This window comes from Fimicolochytrium jonesii (assembly GCF_025526975.1).
Source record: "Fimicolochytrium jonesii strain JEL569 chromosome Unknown EV422scaffold_40, whole genome shotgun sequence".
Classification (NCBI taxonomy): domain Eukaryota; kingdom Fungi; phylum Chytridiomycota; class Chytridiomycetes; order Spizellomycetales; family Powellomycetaceae; genus Fimicolochytrium; species Fimicolochytrium jonesii.
In genome coordinates this window covers 176,855-191,573 of record NW_026515707.1, presented here as the reverse complement: position 1 = coordinate 191,573, position 14,719 = coordinate 176,855, and the positions used below count along the sequence as shown (strand labels likewise).

General features: G+C 55.4%; 5 protein-coding genes and 1 non-coding gene across 6 annotated transcripts; 3 read left to right on the top strand and 3 right to left on the bottom strand.

Moving 5' to 3' along the window:
* Positions 1 to 255: 255 nt before the first annotated feature.
* Positions 256 to 5,843, bottom strand: EV422DRAFT_547067 (uncharacterized protein). The gene is made up of 6 exons (XM_053071580.1): positions 5,573 to 5,843; positions 5,119 to 5,503; positions 3,332 to 5,041; positions 3,022 to 3,265; positions 840 to 2,948; positions 256 to 754 (listed from the first exon to the last, which is right to left on the bottom strand). Exons 1-6 carry the CDS (start codon positions 5,766 to 5,768, stop codon positions 470 to 472), a joined length of 4,929 nt encoding a protein of 1,642 aa, XP_052921158.1. The 5' UTR covers positions 5,769 to 5,843; the 3' UTR covers positions 256 to 469.
* A 1,571-nt stretch (positions 5,844 to 7,414) lies between these two features.
* EV422DRAFT_t158 lies at positions 7,415 to 7,487 on the top strand. Its single transcript has one exon. It is a non-coding gene; the product is annotated as a tRNA-Cys (tRNA).
* Positions 7,488 to 8,019: 532 nt separating this feature from the next.
* EV422DRAFT_547063 (uncharacterized protein) lies at positions 8,020 to 9,529 on the bottom strand. The gene is made up of 2 exons (XM_053071579.1): positions 8,697 to 9,529; positions 8,020 to 8,623 (listed from the first exon to the last, which is right to left on the bottom strand). The coding sequence occupies exons 1-2, from the start codon at positions 9,080 to 9,082 to the stop codon at positions 8,164 to 8,166; spliced, it is 846 nt and encodes a 281-aa protein (XP_052921157.1). The 5' UTR covers positions 9,083 to 9,529; the 3' UTR covers positions 8,020 to 8,163.
* On the top strand, positions 9,509 to 10,745 carry EV422DRAFT_547059 (uncharacterized protein). The gene is made up of 2 exons (XM_053071578.1): positions 9,509 to 9,943; positions 10,102 to 10,745. Exons 1-2 carry the CDS (start codon positions 9,891 to 9,893, stop codon positions 10,313 to 10,315), a joined length of 267 nt encoding a protein of 88 aa, XP_052921156.1. The 5' UTR covers positions 9,509 to 9,890; the 3' UTR covers positions 10,316 to 10,745.
* EV422DRAFT_581666 (uncharacterized protein) lies at positions 10,670 to 12,841 on the bottom strand (the record flags this gene model as incomplete). The annotated part of the gene is made up of 1 exon (XM_053073383.1): positions 10,670 to 12,841. The coding sequence occupies exon 1, from the start codon at positions 12,407 to 12,409 to the stop codon at positions 10,670 to 10,672; it is 1,740 nt and encodes a 579-aa protein (XP_052921155.1). The 5' UTR covers positions 12,410 to 12,841.
* A 306-nt stretch (positions 12,842 to 13,147) lies between these two features.
* Positions 13,148 to 14,592, top strand: EV422DRAFT_572075 (regulator of Vps4 activity in the MVB pathway-domain-containing protein; the record flags this gene model as incomplete). The annotated part of the gene is made up of 6 exons (XM_053073065.1): positions 13,148 to 13,183; positions 13,254 to 13,486; positions 13,724 to 13,889; positions 13,979 to 14,100; positions 14,173 to 14,468; positions 14,564 to 14,592. 6 exons carry the CDS (start codon positions 13,148 to 13,150, stop codon positions 14,590 to 14,592), a joined length of 882 nt encoding a protein of 293 aa, XP_052921154.1.
* Between the last annotated feature and the right edge of the window lie 127 nt (positions 14,593 to 14,719).

Genomic DNA, 14,719 nt, shown 5'->3' with positions numbered 1-14,719 from the left:
TCTGGCTGCGGCGGAGACTTCGCAAAGATGCCGCCAAGTCATCGCTCTCGAATTGTCGTTGCGCCAGGCGCAATGGAATACAAAGAACCCGCACGGTGAACCGCATGGGGACGAATATTCACCTCGAAAGCTAATGACAGTGTTTTGACAGTTATCGCTTCTGGCAGTTTTCGGCCGCCATCCCTTGAAGGCGTATTATGGGTTCGACGTCAATATAGGCACAGAAGTACAATACAGATAGTCACATGACTAGTTGTTAGGAATGACAAGAGCCATGATAAATGCATGTCCAAAAAATCCAACCCCCGAGGCAAAAAGTTGCTAAACGCAGCGCCTTACATGTAATCAAGACTCCCATGCATTCAAGGTGTCATTAGGATCTACGATCACTTCGTCATTTCGACGCAGCGCCTTAGAGTCGAGCCAAGAACGGATAGCCAATGCCCTCAAAGGAAAGTCTCTGCTGAGATCACTTCGACTTAACCGGTTGTGTCCTCCCCTCCTCAACATCCGACGTTACATTCATCTTCCCAGTACGCACAATGCCTTGTGAGGCCTGACCCATCGCGCTCTCCTTCATCAAGCTCTGCTGCACTTCTGTTCTATCTTGAGGAGTGTGGAAGAACACCACAGACGGAATGTCGTGGTAAGTGAAGGCTAGGCCGTGGTGGGTGGTGGGGGAGTAGTCCTCGTCGTTTAGTTGCTGGTCCATTTCTTCGAATTCTGTGATGCTTTTGGCATTGAATGTTGTGACCTAGGACATGGGAGAGTAGGGATGTAGGTATGTTTTTACCATAATGACCCGTTGAAGATGCATCTCAAGCTCCGTGGCGCCTTACCTTGCCATCACCCCAATCAATCAAAACCTTGTTCATATTCTGCACAATCATGACTTTACAACTCGTCCACGCATTCCGATTCTCCATAAACGCCACCGCCGGTATCCGCCGCATCTGCGCAACGGCACCACCAGGCGGCAGATCCAAAACCGCATCCTCCTCCGCCAGCGCCGCCATATTCAACTGCTTGTCGATATTCGCCATCCCGATCGCCGCGCGCTCGGTGGGTGTTTTCGTCATGTTTGACATGAAATCGACGTCCTTGCGCTTGTTCGCCTCGATGAATCCGTACTTGACGAGTAGAGTGTGCACATTTGGAATGATGAGCCCGGTTGCCCCGATGAAGAGGAAGATTTGGCGGATGATTTGGAGGATGCGTGGGACGGATGTGCCCAGGAGGTAGTTCAATGCAATTACGATCAATGCGATGACGGCGGTGTTGCAGTTGGCGTACCAGAAGAAGGTGTTGTTGCCTGCTTTCCAGTTCCACTGTGAAGCAGCCAACAACGACGTTGCAAAGACTGCTCCGGAAGCGGTGTAGAGATGCACGAGGTCTTTGGACCCCTGGCATACGTCGTTGTTAGCGGTTTCCCCCGTAGGGATGACCACAAGGGTCGAACTCTCACGAAGTGTGATGACCAGCGCAATGATCTCGAGAGATGCTACAGTTGCTGCTGTGGTAGCCGCCAAAAACCGGCAGTTCATGCCAACCAGCGGCGCAAACTTTGGGATCGCGGTGTATGCCCGCTGACTAAACAGGGTTGCGAACCATACGCCGAGAACGAGGCCGCCGGACAGCGCTCCGAGTACTGGCCGTACTACGCATAGCTCTTGTGAGGGTGCACCGAGTTGTACGATGTTGGTAACGTACGCCGTTGTCGTTCCAAGAAGGGAAAGCCCTTCGCGGGCATGGCGGACATCCGGTTGGAGTAATAACAAGATCAATGCGAAGGACGAAGTTGCGATTCCCAGAGCACTGAGGAAGAGCAGGAATATGCCCACGGGCTCTGTACGGCGCACATACGGTAGAGCAACATCCGCGGCAGGTAACGCCTGAACCTCGAACGGTGATCCGCTGACATCCTGGTCGTTCAGCTTCACCCCGATGCTGAAGGAACCAGCAGTGTCCGGTATGAATGAAACATATGCCGTAGAATTCTCCACTCTAACCGTCGACGGCAACACCTTGTCATTCGTCGCCGCTCGCCGCCGCAAAGCGCCCGTAGAAGCCTTCGTAACAACAGCGCTGACCGATGTCCGACTCCAGTCACTGATCGGATTCCCATACATATCCCTCAACCCCACCTTATACACACTCGCACTCCCCACCGTCGCGGCCGCAACACTCCCGTCAATGAACTTCTCCACATACGACGCCTTCGCCGTCGCATTCACACCCGCGACAACCTCCACCAATATCGTCGAGTTGCCTACAGGCAGACTGTTCTGGAATACTTGCAGTTCATACACCCCCGACGTAAACGGCAAACACGAGATGACGTACGTCCCATTCCCCGCGTCGGAGAACTCACACGACAAAGAGACTGGGGAAACTTTATGCCGCATAATCCCGTTGATCGAGTCCCCGCCAAACCCGAGCAGCTCCCCCTTTTGATTCCGCGATCGGAACCACACGCTGAAACTCTCACCGCTCCCGCACGAGACATCCGTTGCAGAGCCTTTAATGGCGGGACTGATCTCGAGCTGCGTGAGACTAGGCGTCGGACGCCCCCGGCGGAGGATGTAGGTGCTATTGTACACGATGTCGTCTCTGCAGCCGCCGTAGATGATGCCTTCAACCTCCTCGCCCAGTACGGGCGAAGTCATAAACTTGGCACTGGTACGCGGCGAAAGGAATTCCCTGTTGAACACTTGCAGCTCTTCAAAGAGAAAGATCGGTTCCAGCTGCAGCGCCCAGACATGGTTACTGAACCCGCTGCCGTTGTCGTAGAATCCGGTGGTCTGTTCGCCGCCGAAGAAGATGACGAAGCGGTTGCCGTCGGGGTCTGTGCGGAGGACGGGGGCCTGCGCTGCGTAGACTTCGGGCATTCCGGGGCGTGGGAGCATGTGGCGGTGTGTGAGTGAGGTGGCAATATCGAACTCGTAGATCTGTTAACATATGCAGAATACATGAGTCTCAACGCGGAATGCCCCACATCAAGAAAACGCACACATTACTAACCGCATAATTACAAGCCTTGTCACCATACGGATAGAAATCCCCACACCGCTGGAACTCCGAATCGTCCGAGTTATGCGCAGGCACATAACTGATGATCACATCCCTGCTCTGGTTTCGGAAATTCGGAACCGCAACTGCAAAACCCCCGTAGAGCCGAGTAGGGAGTGTAGCGCCGTGTGCCGGTAGAGTGAGGAATCCCTCCGTGAAGTCGAATTTGGAGTAGGAGTCCCCGCCTCCGTTACTCCTGTAGAGACCGACTCATCAGCAACATGCATTTCATTCCGCAAAGTCATGCATCTCACCCACTAACCCTCGATTAATCATATAAACAGTCTCGCTCCTCATACTGACCACACTTCCCCCAAATGTCCACACCTGCGCCCCCATCGACTCCTCCACATCCCCATTCTCAACATCAAACACCGTCCCGGTCGGCAATGAATTCATATCCGCATCAAACCCGCCATTGAACACCGCAAACCCGCCCACCATCGCCGACGCGTGGGAGTTCGACGGTTTCAGCAATGTTGTGTCTAGGAGCGTCCATTCCAGCGTGGTGTAGTTGAACGTGTACATGTCGGAGTAGACGTCGGTGCCGTTGAGCCCGCCGGTGAGCAGGGCGGCCGAGTCGTCGGGGAAATTGGACATGCTGCATTCGCAGCGTTCAGGTGGAATGGAACCTGTTGTGGTAAGGGATTCCCAGTAATGGCCGGTGGTGTAGACCCAGGTGTGCTGGATTTCGGAGGGTTGGAGGGCGGTGGTTACGTTTAGTGTGTAAGGGCTTTGCCGGAGAGGTTGGCCGTTGTGGCTGATGTGGATCGCGAGAAGGCCGAGAGTGGTGGGGAGGTAGTCGATTTGGACGTACCCGTTCACCATTGTGGTATTGACATCGAAGATCGTTGGGACGAACGTGACGTTCAACTTGGTTTTGTCCGCGGCATCCACCCCGTTCATATCAACAATATGCACATAAAACCTCGCCACAGTTCCCTGTCTCGCCATCCCAACCCCGTCCCCCGTAACCCACGACAAATCCAACGACACATGCTCGCCATCCCCCACAATCGTATACCCCACCGAATCCGGCAGCTCATCCACCATATTCAAGTACCCCTCCACGCTGAAATCCGTGATACTCCGCGGACAATGGATCATCGCCTTTGATGCCTTCGCCTGGTCGACAGTACACGCGCTCCTCGAGTCCCTGTGGTCTTTGTCAACGACGTAGGCGTCGATCCGCATATAGTCGTCGAAGGGGCCCCACTTCACTTCCCCGTTCTTGTCGCGGAGCGTCATCTCGATATCGACAGGCGTGTCGGCCGAATAACTGATGGCGCTCTCCGACGGGTTCGACATCGCCAGTGTCGAGGTCTGGTAATACGAGACAAACTGCGCGCGATACACCGTCGCAAAATGCGATGTCGGAAGGTAGTACTCGTCGTTCACCCCACACCCACCCCACCGGAACGTATTCTCCGCCCCCGCGAGAATCATTCCCGACGCCCTATCAACCGAATAGCTGTCTATGACCTCTTGCCATATTATCTCCGGCTCAAGCACGAGGATAAACTTGTCTGGCGCGCCGTACATCAGGTCCGGGTACCACCCGCTCTCGGTGGCGACGTAGCGTCTCGAGTCGGGGAGGCTCGATAGGAAGGGGTTGCGGGATTGGTACCAGGTCATGATCGGAAAGTACCCCGGGTGATCCATCAGGTACCCCCTTACGGTCCAAGTGGCTGCCGATAGGTCATCGATGATCCACGCGCAGATGTAGATGTTACCGAGACATTCGTCGGGGAGGATGGTTTGTCCGACGGTTGAGACGATGATGAGGGCGTCGTGGGTGGTGGAGTTGTAGTGTGGGACGGGGACGATTACGGGGGTGGGGCCCACGGGAAGGGCGGGGCCGACGATGGGTTGCTCGGACCAGGTCCAGAGCGTGGGATTGGTCGGGTGGGTGGTCGAGTCGAGGGCCCAGAGTTTCGTGTTGTCTTCGGCGATGTCTGTACCTGCGATCCATCTGAGGATGAGTTCCCATCAGATTAGGACGTCGCCTGAATGTCAATAGAGAACTCCCCCATTTTTGAATCAACCTACCCTCCCTGCACAAACATCCTCCCTCCATGCGCAAACGACCCCGCATGCACCACCGCCGGCCCCCCGTGAAGCGTCACAACGCCCCATGGCGTAACACTCATATCAAAAACCACCGTCTCCTCCAGAAAGCCCTCCTTTGAATTCTCCTCATACAATGACGGCTCAAACGGCGTCGCATCATGTCCGCCATGTACGACCAAATAGTGACCGTTGACGACTTCCGAGACGTGCCCGAAACGTGGGGAAGGGAGCGTAGCGTCGAGTTCGGCCCAGGACATCACCCCGGCGTTGGGGAGGGTGGGGTCGGGGGCATTGTGGGTGGTTGTGACGGAGTAGATCAGGTCGCTGTAGACGGGGGTGTCGTGGGTGTCGTAGGATAGACCGCCTGAAATGTGCGTAGAGACGTTCAGATTACAGTTCCCGGAACTGCATTGTATGCACGCGGAATCTCTACCTGAAACATAAACAGTCTCACTCTCCGCCTCGCTAACCGACCCGACCCCGCTGAAGCATCCGGAGGGCAGCGAGTCTCCATTGGGCAGCTCGACCCAGCGTACGCCGACCTTATAATCGTATGCGTAGAGTTGGCCCACGGAGCAACTCTGGATGATGATGCAAAAAACGGCGAGACGCTGAAGGACGTGCATCATTGGTATCTTGCCTTGGTTGTCTGGAGGGGTCTTGAGATAATGATGAGGAGCGAAAGGGACGTTGATTTCCTTCGGCTTTTTCTGGTTTCATTCTACACACATGCGCTTTTGAAGACCACAATACTGAAAGGGACTCCGGATTCTGACAGGATCGGAAAGGCCGCGCATGCTTACGCAATGGGCCCTGATGTCATCACATTCGATGGATAGCCCTGAGATGTGAAAACACTCTACCAATGACTGTAATGCAAAGGCCAGGTAACGGAATGGTTATCTTCTTTCATTTTTACAATATGCTATACATTCACCAAAACGACTCCGATCAGATGTCCCCAAACTACGTGGAGAGATCGCTTTGAAGACGCTGATGCATGGACGTGTGGACGGTTGATGGAGGGCCACAGCGCCACAACTGGGGAATCTACGAAAAGCGTGTGGTAGGTGTGTGTCGACATGTGCGAGCAGAGGGAGAGCGGCTCCATCGCAATGCTCCGGTGCTGGGTCTGAAACCATGGGAGCAAACATCGGAGGGACGACGGTGGAAAAGTAGGCCGAGCTTTCACATCTCGTAGGCGAAGACGGGTCCTCCCGGTCCGTCTCTCCCTCGCATTGGTTCCACAATACGAAATGCCCCCATGTTCCAGCCGGCGTCGGATGGTGAGAATTGGATTTGGCTGAAATCCGTAAATTTGGCAGTCCTCGAGTCGCTGCTGATCCGGGTCATCTTCAAACATTGGTCCGATGAACATGAACTAGCAGCCAGACTACGGCGGTAACTATAAGACTGGCGGGGGCATCACGGTGTATCCTCCGGGCAGGAAGCATCGACTTCCATGCAACCGAGCGTGGTTCTCCTTAAACACTATTCCGCTGCACCTTTCGGCATAAATGGCAGTTCATTGATGCTCATCTCGCCGAGACAGATCACGGCATCGGGACTTGGCGTTAACTGAGGGAAGAACCTCTTCATATGTCGTTCCGCATCCTTACAGAAGAGCATGTTCAAATTCTCGTTGACTGTCCCTACATCAAGCCTACAAGCGGAGAAGCCCCCTCACCTCGTCAACCTTTACACACGTCGTCTCAAACATCACCATCCCCATCGGACTGACAAACCCCGTCCCATCCTCACAATCCTCAAACTCCGTCGTCAACACTACCGCATCCCCAACTCCACTCTGCTGCTGCACCACACACTCCGCCTCTGTATTCGAATCATATTCCCTGAATCGGATCCGCCAGAACGGTGTGGTGGGGCAACAGGGGTGGACGGGTGGGTGGGTGTCTTCTTCGGCGGGAGTGCCGACTAGGCCGATGGATGTTGGGGTGTTGGGTGGATGGGCGCCGAGAAACGTGGTTGGGAAGTCGCTGGAGAGGGGCCCGCTGGGGCTGGTGACCATGTGGCCTTGGAACCAGCCATCGAGGAAGCAGAGTTGGCAGACGCCGGTGAAGGTTCGTGCGTTGGGATTGCTGGCCGATAGCATGATACAGTCTGTGTATAGAGGTGGCTCTGATCGTGCCGGTTAAGGCAGTGAGCGTCGATGGCGACTGGATGTCGCAACATGTTCGGGCGAGATATTCATGTAGATAGGCGAAGGACCTAGTATACTGTAAATAATTGAGTGAGAGGGGACGATAAGCAAATTGGAGGTATAGGCTCAGTGGCAGAGCTCCCGATTGCAGCTCGGGCGGTCCTGCGTTCGAATCGCAGTGCCTCCTTTTTTGCTTTTCTCGAGAATTCGATGCCCTTGCCGCCCGAAGGGGTCTTGAGGAGTCGAATTGTCCAAAGCGTCGAACGACGTTCGGAATTCGCATTCCTGAAGTTTGAACATACCAAACACCTTCCCAAACAGGGGATAGCAGAGGAATGAGCTTGACGAGGCAGGAGGGAAAAATGGTTGGGTGGACTACTTATGGGCTGAGGATGAGCGGGACTGTACGTCGATTAGGACCGCCACTGCGGATACCGGGAAGATACGAACGGAAGGACGAGCGGGGTTGCAGGGAGACGCAGGACGCAGGACACATCAGGCCATTTTGGCGAATGGTGCGCGCAACATCCGCTTGTGTTCTTGGGTTTACATCAGGACCCCATTACCCGCCGCTCTGGGGTTGCAGAATAGCGCAGATCGTTATAGCCGTCCCTGACCATAGATAGGTGTGAGAACATCCGCCCGGCCTACGAATGAGTGTGCGTATGTAGAATCACACTCAATGATGTGGCGATACGTATGAACCACTGTATGCATGTGTTTATGGGTAGTGTTTGTACTCGTAGATGAATCTATGATAAGCAAATGGTATTCGTGATTCAGATACCACAATTCAATATGCTGAGCACGTCAATACGGATTGGTTGCCCTTCATGACCAACCGACTATACAACTCCCATCGGTCATCCCTCCACCCCTCTCCTCGCAAAATGCAAAGCCCTCAGCATCTCATTTATCCCCTCATAGGTGTCACCCGTCCCTCCTATCTCAGTCGGCGGTGAATACTGCTGTTGATGGTGTGTATGCGTAGCCCCAAACGATGGCCCAGCCTCCAGATCAGCCCGCCGACGGGTCTCGTGCAGATTGTACAAATATGCGTTCATGTCAGCGTATGGGTTGGGGTGTTGTAAGTGGGGATCTATGTCATCTGGGGTTGATTGTGAGTGCGGGTTGGGTTGGTGGGGGGAGCGGGTGGAGATGCGTATGGAGCTGAGTGGGTTTTGATATGGGATGTGATTCTGTTGTGGGGCGTGATGTGGTGGGATGTGGTGTTGTTGAATGCGATGTTGTGCGATATCCGGTTGTGGGAAATCCGCCGGCGGGTGGGTTGCGAATGTATCTTCGGCGGAGCGACTTAGCAGCCTGAGGAGAATATCAGCGTGGGAACAAAGCTCTCTAGCATCATAATGCATGTCCTCCTCCATCAAACACATACCTCTCCTCGACCACAGGCTGCCCTTCCATCGCCTCTACCCTCACACGCTTAAAATGTTGATGCTGCCCAAAATCCGCCTCTCTGCCTACAACCCCATTCCCTTTCCACCCATTCCCACTATCCATCTCCACACCTTCCCCCTCCCCAGCCTTCCTCTTCAAATTCCTCACTGCCGGCATTGCATACGCATACCCCGGCCGCTCGTACAAGTAGGAATTGTGTAATGCGAGGGGGTATACAGGGCAAGCAAGCATCGGATTGTCGGCTTCATCGACGTCGGGATCCGGCCAGGGGGGCGTGGCAGTGAAGGGAGGTGGTGGAGAGGGGACTGCTGTTCCGGGGAACGTTGGGAAGGCGGTAGGGGTTTGGACGGTTGGAAATGACATGCGGGGAGTCTGATGGTTCTGGGAGAAGCCGACTAGGCGGGGTATGCTATGGCCCGTTTGAGTGTCGAGAGGATTGCCTCCGCAGAGGTCTATTGGTGGAAAGCCGTGGGAACATCAGCAGTTTGTGAGTGAAAGTGTCCCCGCAACGACGCGCGCGTAAGGAATGTCAAACGTCAGCGTAACTGTCCTTCCACACTGAGCTGCGTTCGTGATTGACGACTCCAAACCATACCTATGTGGTGAGCTGTGGTGAGCGAAGGGTTCGCTGTGTATGGCCGGCCGCCTTCTGGGTGCGTACTGGTTGGTGTTGGGGACCTGTTGGGCGAGCTGTTTCTGGAGGGACAAGGAGAAGACCGACAGAAAGCGGGAGAGACTGAGAGACGCGGAGGAGTCCCTTGCGCCTTGAGGGGCTTGTCCTGGTCCTTGCCCCCCGCCCCCCCCCCCCCCAACATCATCACCCCAGACGCAGGCGTATTATCCTGCAGGCGTGCTTGCAACTTCCTCTCTTCCACACAGCACACCACAGTAGGGCCTTCAGCGTCTGTCGGATACATCGGCACATACAGGGCAAAGCCTTCCACTGAACACTCATCGTCAGCTGACGCGGAACTACGCCCTACGAAAGCCACCTTGTAACCAGTCTCGTAACGAACACATCCACATTCCCACGCAAACACTGTGAAACGCCGTCCAGTTCGGAACCCTCACCCGTGAAAGTCCGACGTACATACATCGGTTGGAGCAGCAGTCTCACTCGTCTGGTTGGGAAAACACACCCACAACTCTCGGCAGACGAAAAGCGCGGAAGATGGCAATCGCACGAAGGGCAATCGTGGTTGGGCCTGGGTGCTCCATGTGCTGGTGAGTAGCATAGAATCTTTGTTGGGCGTAGGCTGAAACGGCGGGGTGGGGAGGGTGGACGGTGACGGCTCTTACGCGAGATGAGGAGGTCCTTTGGGAGGTCGTCAAAAAGCGTTCACCTAACCAACGCACCGTCACCTTGTTCTCCCCACCAAAAGCACGGTTCTAAGCGCAATCGGAATCATCTTCCTCTTCCTCCTCGGCGCCCTCTTCCACGCGCACGCCGAAGAGCTAGTCGAAGGCAAAGAGGGCGAGGTACCCACCGACCCAGCGGCCGTGGCGCGAGGATGTTATCTCGCGGGATTCATCTATATGGGGTTCTTTGGATTTTGTTGGGGGCAGGTGGGTCTTGTGAATCAATTGTTTGGTTGAAATTTGCGGAGACTGGGACACGTCTGCGAATGCTGACCGAAATTTCCTTATTTACTTGCTGTACAGTACTGGATGAATCAGAAGCGGGACCTGGAGGATTCGGGGTTCGGGCATATATGAGGGATGTCTGCTGTCCAACCCATTAGATACCCACTTGGGAAAAGTATAGTGGTCGGAACGAGGCGGAATCTCGTATTGTATTGTTGGTCGGCGAGGAAATATCGACCTTTTTTCGCAAATGTGATGATGCATGGACGAGAAAGTCGAATGGATGTCAAGTGCAGCATGTTTGGCCGCCAGCATTCATCAATCCAATTCCCGCACATCAATGTACACGTTATAACAGTGCAAAACTCACACCCGCATCCCCTTCCCCACCGTCCCAGGCGGATACCACGGCCTCCTTTCCCCACCCATCCTTCCCAACCCCACCATATACGCCCCATAAACACCCGCACCCCCCAAACCCCGCCTAACCCCCTCCTCAACCCCCCTCGCCCTCGTCCTGGCCTCCTCATCATCCACCGGTGGTGGGAGAGAAGCCGACGCGATGAGGAGATGGTATTTGTGCGCGTAGGCCGGGCTGGAGGCGTGCGGGGTGTAGAGGTGTGGGGGTGAGAGGAGTTCTGCGGGTGCATTGTGCGTCTTTATCTTCGTCTTCTTCGTTGCTGATGTTGTGGTTGTGATATACCCACTCCATCGCACAGGCTCCGTCGGCTTCACCTCCCCGCTGTCCATATCCACATCAACCCACTCCGGCCTCTCCTTCCCTTCCCACTCTTCTCCCGCATGTTGTTTCCGCCCGTCAACACCTTCACGCCACGCCTCCCACGCCCTCCGTCCCTTCTCCCTCCTTTTCGCATCCTCTTCCTCCCGTAGTTTGTGCTGTTTAGCGACTTGAACACGCGACTGGATCCGTTGCGCCTTCTTAGTCTGCAGCCAGGCGGATATATGCGCTTGAATGCGGGCGGATTTGACGGCTTCTTGACGGTGGGATTCCGAGTCTTCGTCTTCTTCTTGTGGGGGATGGGTGGGCAAGTGGGGTAGCGGGGGTTTATCGGCGTTCTTTTGATGAAGCCAGGCCTTGAAAGCGCGTTGGTTCCGTTCTATGGGGGTTATTTCTTCTTCCAGATTTACGATGGCGAAACTGTCCTGCTCCGCGCCCACCGACCCGGCATGACCCGACCTCCCCGCACGGCACTCTTTCTTGGGCGATTTGGACCGTTTCCACCTCTCGAACGCGTCGACGTTCTTGCGGAGATCGAGCTCGGCGTAGGTGCGGATGAGACTTGTTAGGGAAGTCTGGGCCGTGGTCGTGGTCCGATGGAATCTGTCTCCCTCTTCCTGTCGCGTTTCTTCTGTTTCCACTTCCGTTTCCCTTCCGGCGGGCGTGGTTGCATCCTCGTGAGGCTCAACAGGCCGAATGTACCGCGACACCCTCCCCCTGCCCCTCCGCACCTGCGTCTCCGACCGCGGCCAGGAATCATACGAAGCGACATGTAATCGCACGCTCCCGTTGCTGATTGATATGGGTGAGACGGGGCTGGTGGGGGATGGACGGAAGGAGGCGCGGTTGAGGGAGGTGGTGGGGAGGAGGGTGTGGTTTATTGGGGGTTTTGGTGTTGAAGTTGCTGTTGGTGGTGGTGCCGGGTCGGACATTGTTGGATGGGTGGGGTGTTGCGCCGGTTCCTCCTCTGAATGCGTATGCACATCCCCATTCCCGTCCGATGAAACTTTATCCCACGCGATCTGACTCCATGACAGGTCAGCCAAACAAAGCGGTTCATCCGCCTTCGCATCCCACCCTTCTCCCGAATGGAATTCTACATGAGCGTGTGTGCTGTGGGGTAAGCCCTTTAGCGGCGCGTGTTGCTCTATCGTCGGCATAACCTCCCGATCCAACTCCTTCTGTTGCCGCTGATGCTCATCCGCCACTGCTTCCTCGGCGGTGGCATCATTCAAGTCGGTGAAATCGAAGGAATGGGTAGGTAGTTGCGTTTCTTTGAGGGTGGGTTCAGGTTCTGGTGGGGTTGTGGCGGTGGAGTTGAGGTCGAGGGCAAAATCGAGGTCGGATGGGAGGGAGGGGGTGGACATTATAATGGAGCGATTGTATAAATGTGTCCTCGCCAGACCACGGGAGGAGTGGGCAGGAAGATGCTAGTACTGGAGTGGGTGTTCCTGCGCGTGGAATGGACAAGACGCGAAACAAACACGTCCACGTCAACTTGAACGGAGCACTGGACTCGCAGCCTCGTAGGGGCAAGGCACGACTACTGTACATGTAAGAAAGCGGAGGAGCTTTCCCTTCCTCCACTAGCACCTATCCCCTGAAACCGTTGAAGGAAGCCCGCATTCCTCCCCAAACTACTCGTCCGGCGGATGTACGGCTTTTGATTATTGCGACTGCATGGCCTGACCCCGGAATTCTGGGTCGTGGAAATATGTCGGGGCGTATTGGCAGCGGGCCCATATTGATTTTGGGCTCTGCCGCTGAACGCACGGGCGGCAGGAGCGATTGAGAGTCGAGGCCACTCTGCCAGCAAACGGGATGTGTGTCCCATCCTTCCTTCCTTCCAGCCCTGAGGCGGATGCTGTCGAAAACGCGCGCCTGCGTGCCGTCACTGCGAGGTGTGCTTTCTCTCGCGGCCTCCCAAGTGTTCTCCCTCTTGGCTCACCCACTTTGGCACCCCCGCAGTGCACACACTCGACCACTCTCGCAACACCCTCCAATACTTACGCCGTTCGCTTAGACCATACATCACTGTCCTAGCGTCCACTGCTTTCCAGTCCCGCCCCGGTTTCCTCCATTCCACCCCGAAAGCAATCCTCAAGATGGGACTTGGCGGCTTCAACCCAACCCGCACAAAGGTACCCTCCCGTCTCGCCACCACTAACATCCCACCAACCCCCACTAACACCCCTCCCTCCCTCCCCGCAGGTACAACTAAAACTCGGCATCAACCGCCTTAAGCTCCTGCAACAAAAGAAAACCCAGCTCAACGCCGTCGCCCGCAAAGAAATAGCCTCCCTCCTCGAAAAGGGCAAAGAGGACTCGGCGAGGGTTAGAGTGGAACATATCATTCGCGAGGACTTTAATATTGAGGCGATGGAGATTTTGGAGCTTTATAGTGAATTGTTGTTGGCGAGATATGGGTTGTTGGAGAGTATGAAGTAGGTGTCGATGGGAGTGGGAGGGAGCGCGAGCGATGTTAGCGGGAAGGGGTAGCAGGGGATGTAGAGCGAAGCCAGGGTGTGCGGGCAGAGCCCGACTGATTTCGTCGTAGCCCGAGCGAAGCGAGCCCTGGCCACCGCAGCCCAACATCCCTGTCGGGAGCGGAATGTGCAGGACGTCGTTCGCCGCATCATTGATTGCACAAGCTAAGCGTTGATCCCTTGAACTTCCTGCAGACACTGCGACCAAGCGATAGCGGAGGCAGTCAACACAATCATTTACGCGGCGCCACGAATCGACGTCAAAGAACTCAACATGGTCCGGGACCAGCTGATCATGAAGTTCGGCAAAGAGTTTGCGGTCGCTGCCATGGAGAACCAGAACGATGTCGTCAATTCACGGGTATGCAGCATTCATGGCATTTCCGTTCCACATATGCTCTGGTCTGATGATTTGTCGCCGTTGATCTGGTATCCCCCCTTTCGCTTTAGATTGTGCACAAATTAAAAGTGCAAACCCCCGACCCCGTCCTCGTCGACCAATACCTCAAAACCATCGCAAAAGCGTACGACGTGCCCTATGAGGCCGGCATCGGGATGGACAACGTGCTAGAGTAAGTGCCACCCGCCCCCCCCCCCCCCCCCCCCCCCCACACAAACCTTTACTAACCCCGTAATCCCCCCAGAACAATCCCCACAGGCCCCACCGGCTCCGGCTTCGGCTTCAGCTCCATCCCCTACACCTACCCGCAACAACAGTTTCCCACCCAATTCCCCGCCCAACTACAGCAACAACAACAACAACAACAACAATCACCCTACCCACCAAACGTTAACGCGCATGTGGTTCCAACCGCACCAGCGGATAGCGGTTCCTCCCCCGACTTCCCCGGCGTGCCGGGCGGGTTCGGCGGGGATGAGAAGGGCGGGAGTGGGCCGGGGGATGTGGACACGTTGCCGAATTTCGATGATTTGACGAGACGTGAGTGTTTGTCTGTTTCATAGGGGCGATGGGGGGGAGGGGCTTGTGACAAGTCCGAGTCCTCACTCTTGCTTATTCCATGATCCCCACCGCAGGATTCGAGGCATTGAAGAAAAAGAAGTGAGAAACAGGAATGGACACGACACGACACGACACTCGTACCCCCAGCAACCAAAACAGCGATCGAGAAACATCCGCGCCCGAACTGTATCTATCTACCCCCATGTATCGTCGAGCAACGTGAACTTTAT

What these genes read in the sequence shown, in the direction of transcription:
- EV422DRAFT_547067 (XM_053071580.1), bottom strand. Translation starts at nt 5,768, where the DNA reads ATGATGCACGTCCTTCAGCGTCTCGCCGTTTTTTGCATCATCATCCAG. An exon ending in TGAGACTGTTTATGTTTCAG is followed by an intron (nt 5,504 to 5,572) that starts GTAGAGATTCCG and finishes CGCACATTTCAG; the next exon opens with GCGGTCTATCCTACGACACC. An exon ending in GTTTATATGATTAATCGAGG is followed by an intron (nt 3,266 to 3,331) that starts GTTAGTGGGTGA and finishes CGGTCTCTACAG; the next exon opens with GAGTAACGGAGGCGGGGACT.
- EV422DRAFT_547063 (XM_053071579.1), bottom strand. Translation starts at nt 9,082, where the DNA reads ATGTCATTTCCAACCGTCCAAACCCCTACCGCCTTCCCAACGTTCCCC. An exon ending in CAGCCTGTGGTCGAGGAGAG is followed by an intron (nt 8,624 to 8,696) that starts GTATGTGTTTGA and finishes TATTCTCCTCAG; the next exon opens with GCTGCTAAGTCGCTCCGCCG.
- EV422DRAFT_547059 (XM_053071578.1), top strand. Translation starts at nt 9,891, where the DNA reads ATGGCAATCGCACGAAGGGCAATCGTGGTTGGGCCTGGGTGCTCCATG. An exon ending in CCTGGGTGCTCCATGTGCTG is followed by an intron (nt 9,944 to 10,101) that starts GTGAGTAGCATA and finishes CCCCACCAAAAG; the next exon opens with CACGGTTCTAAGCGCAATCG.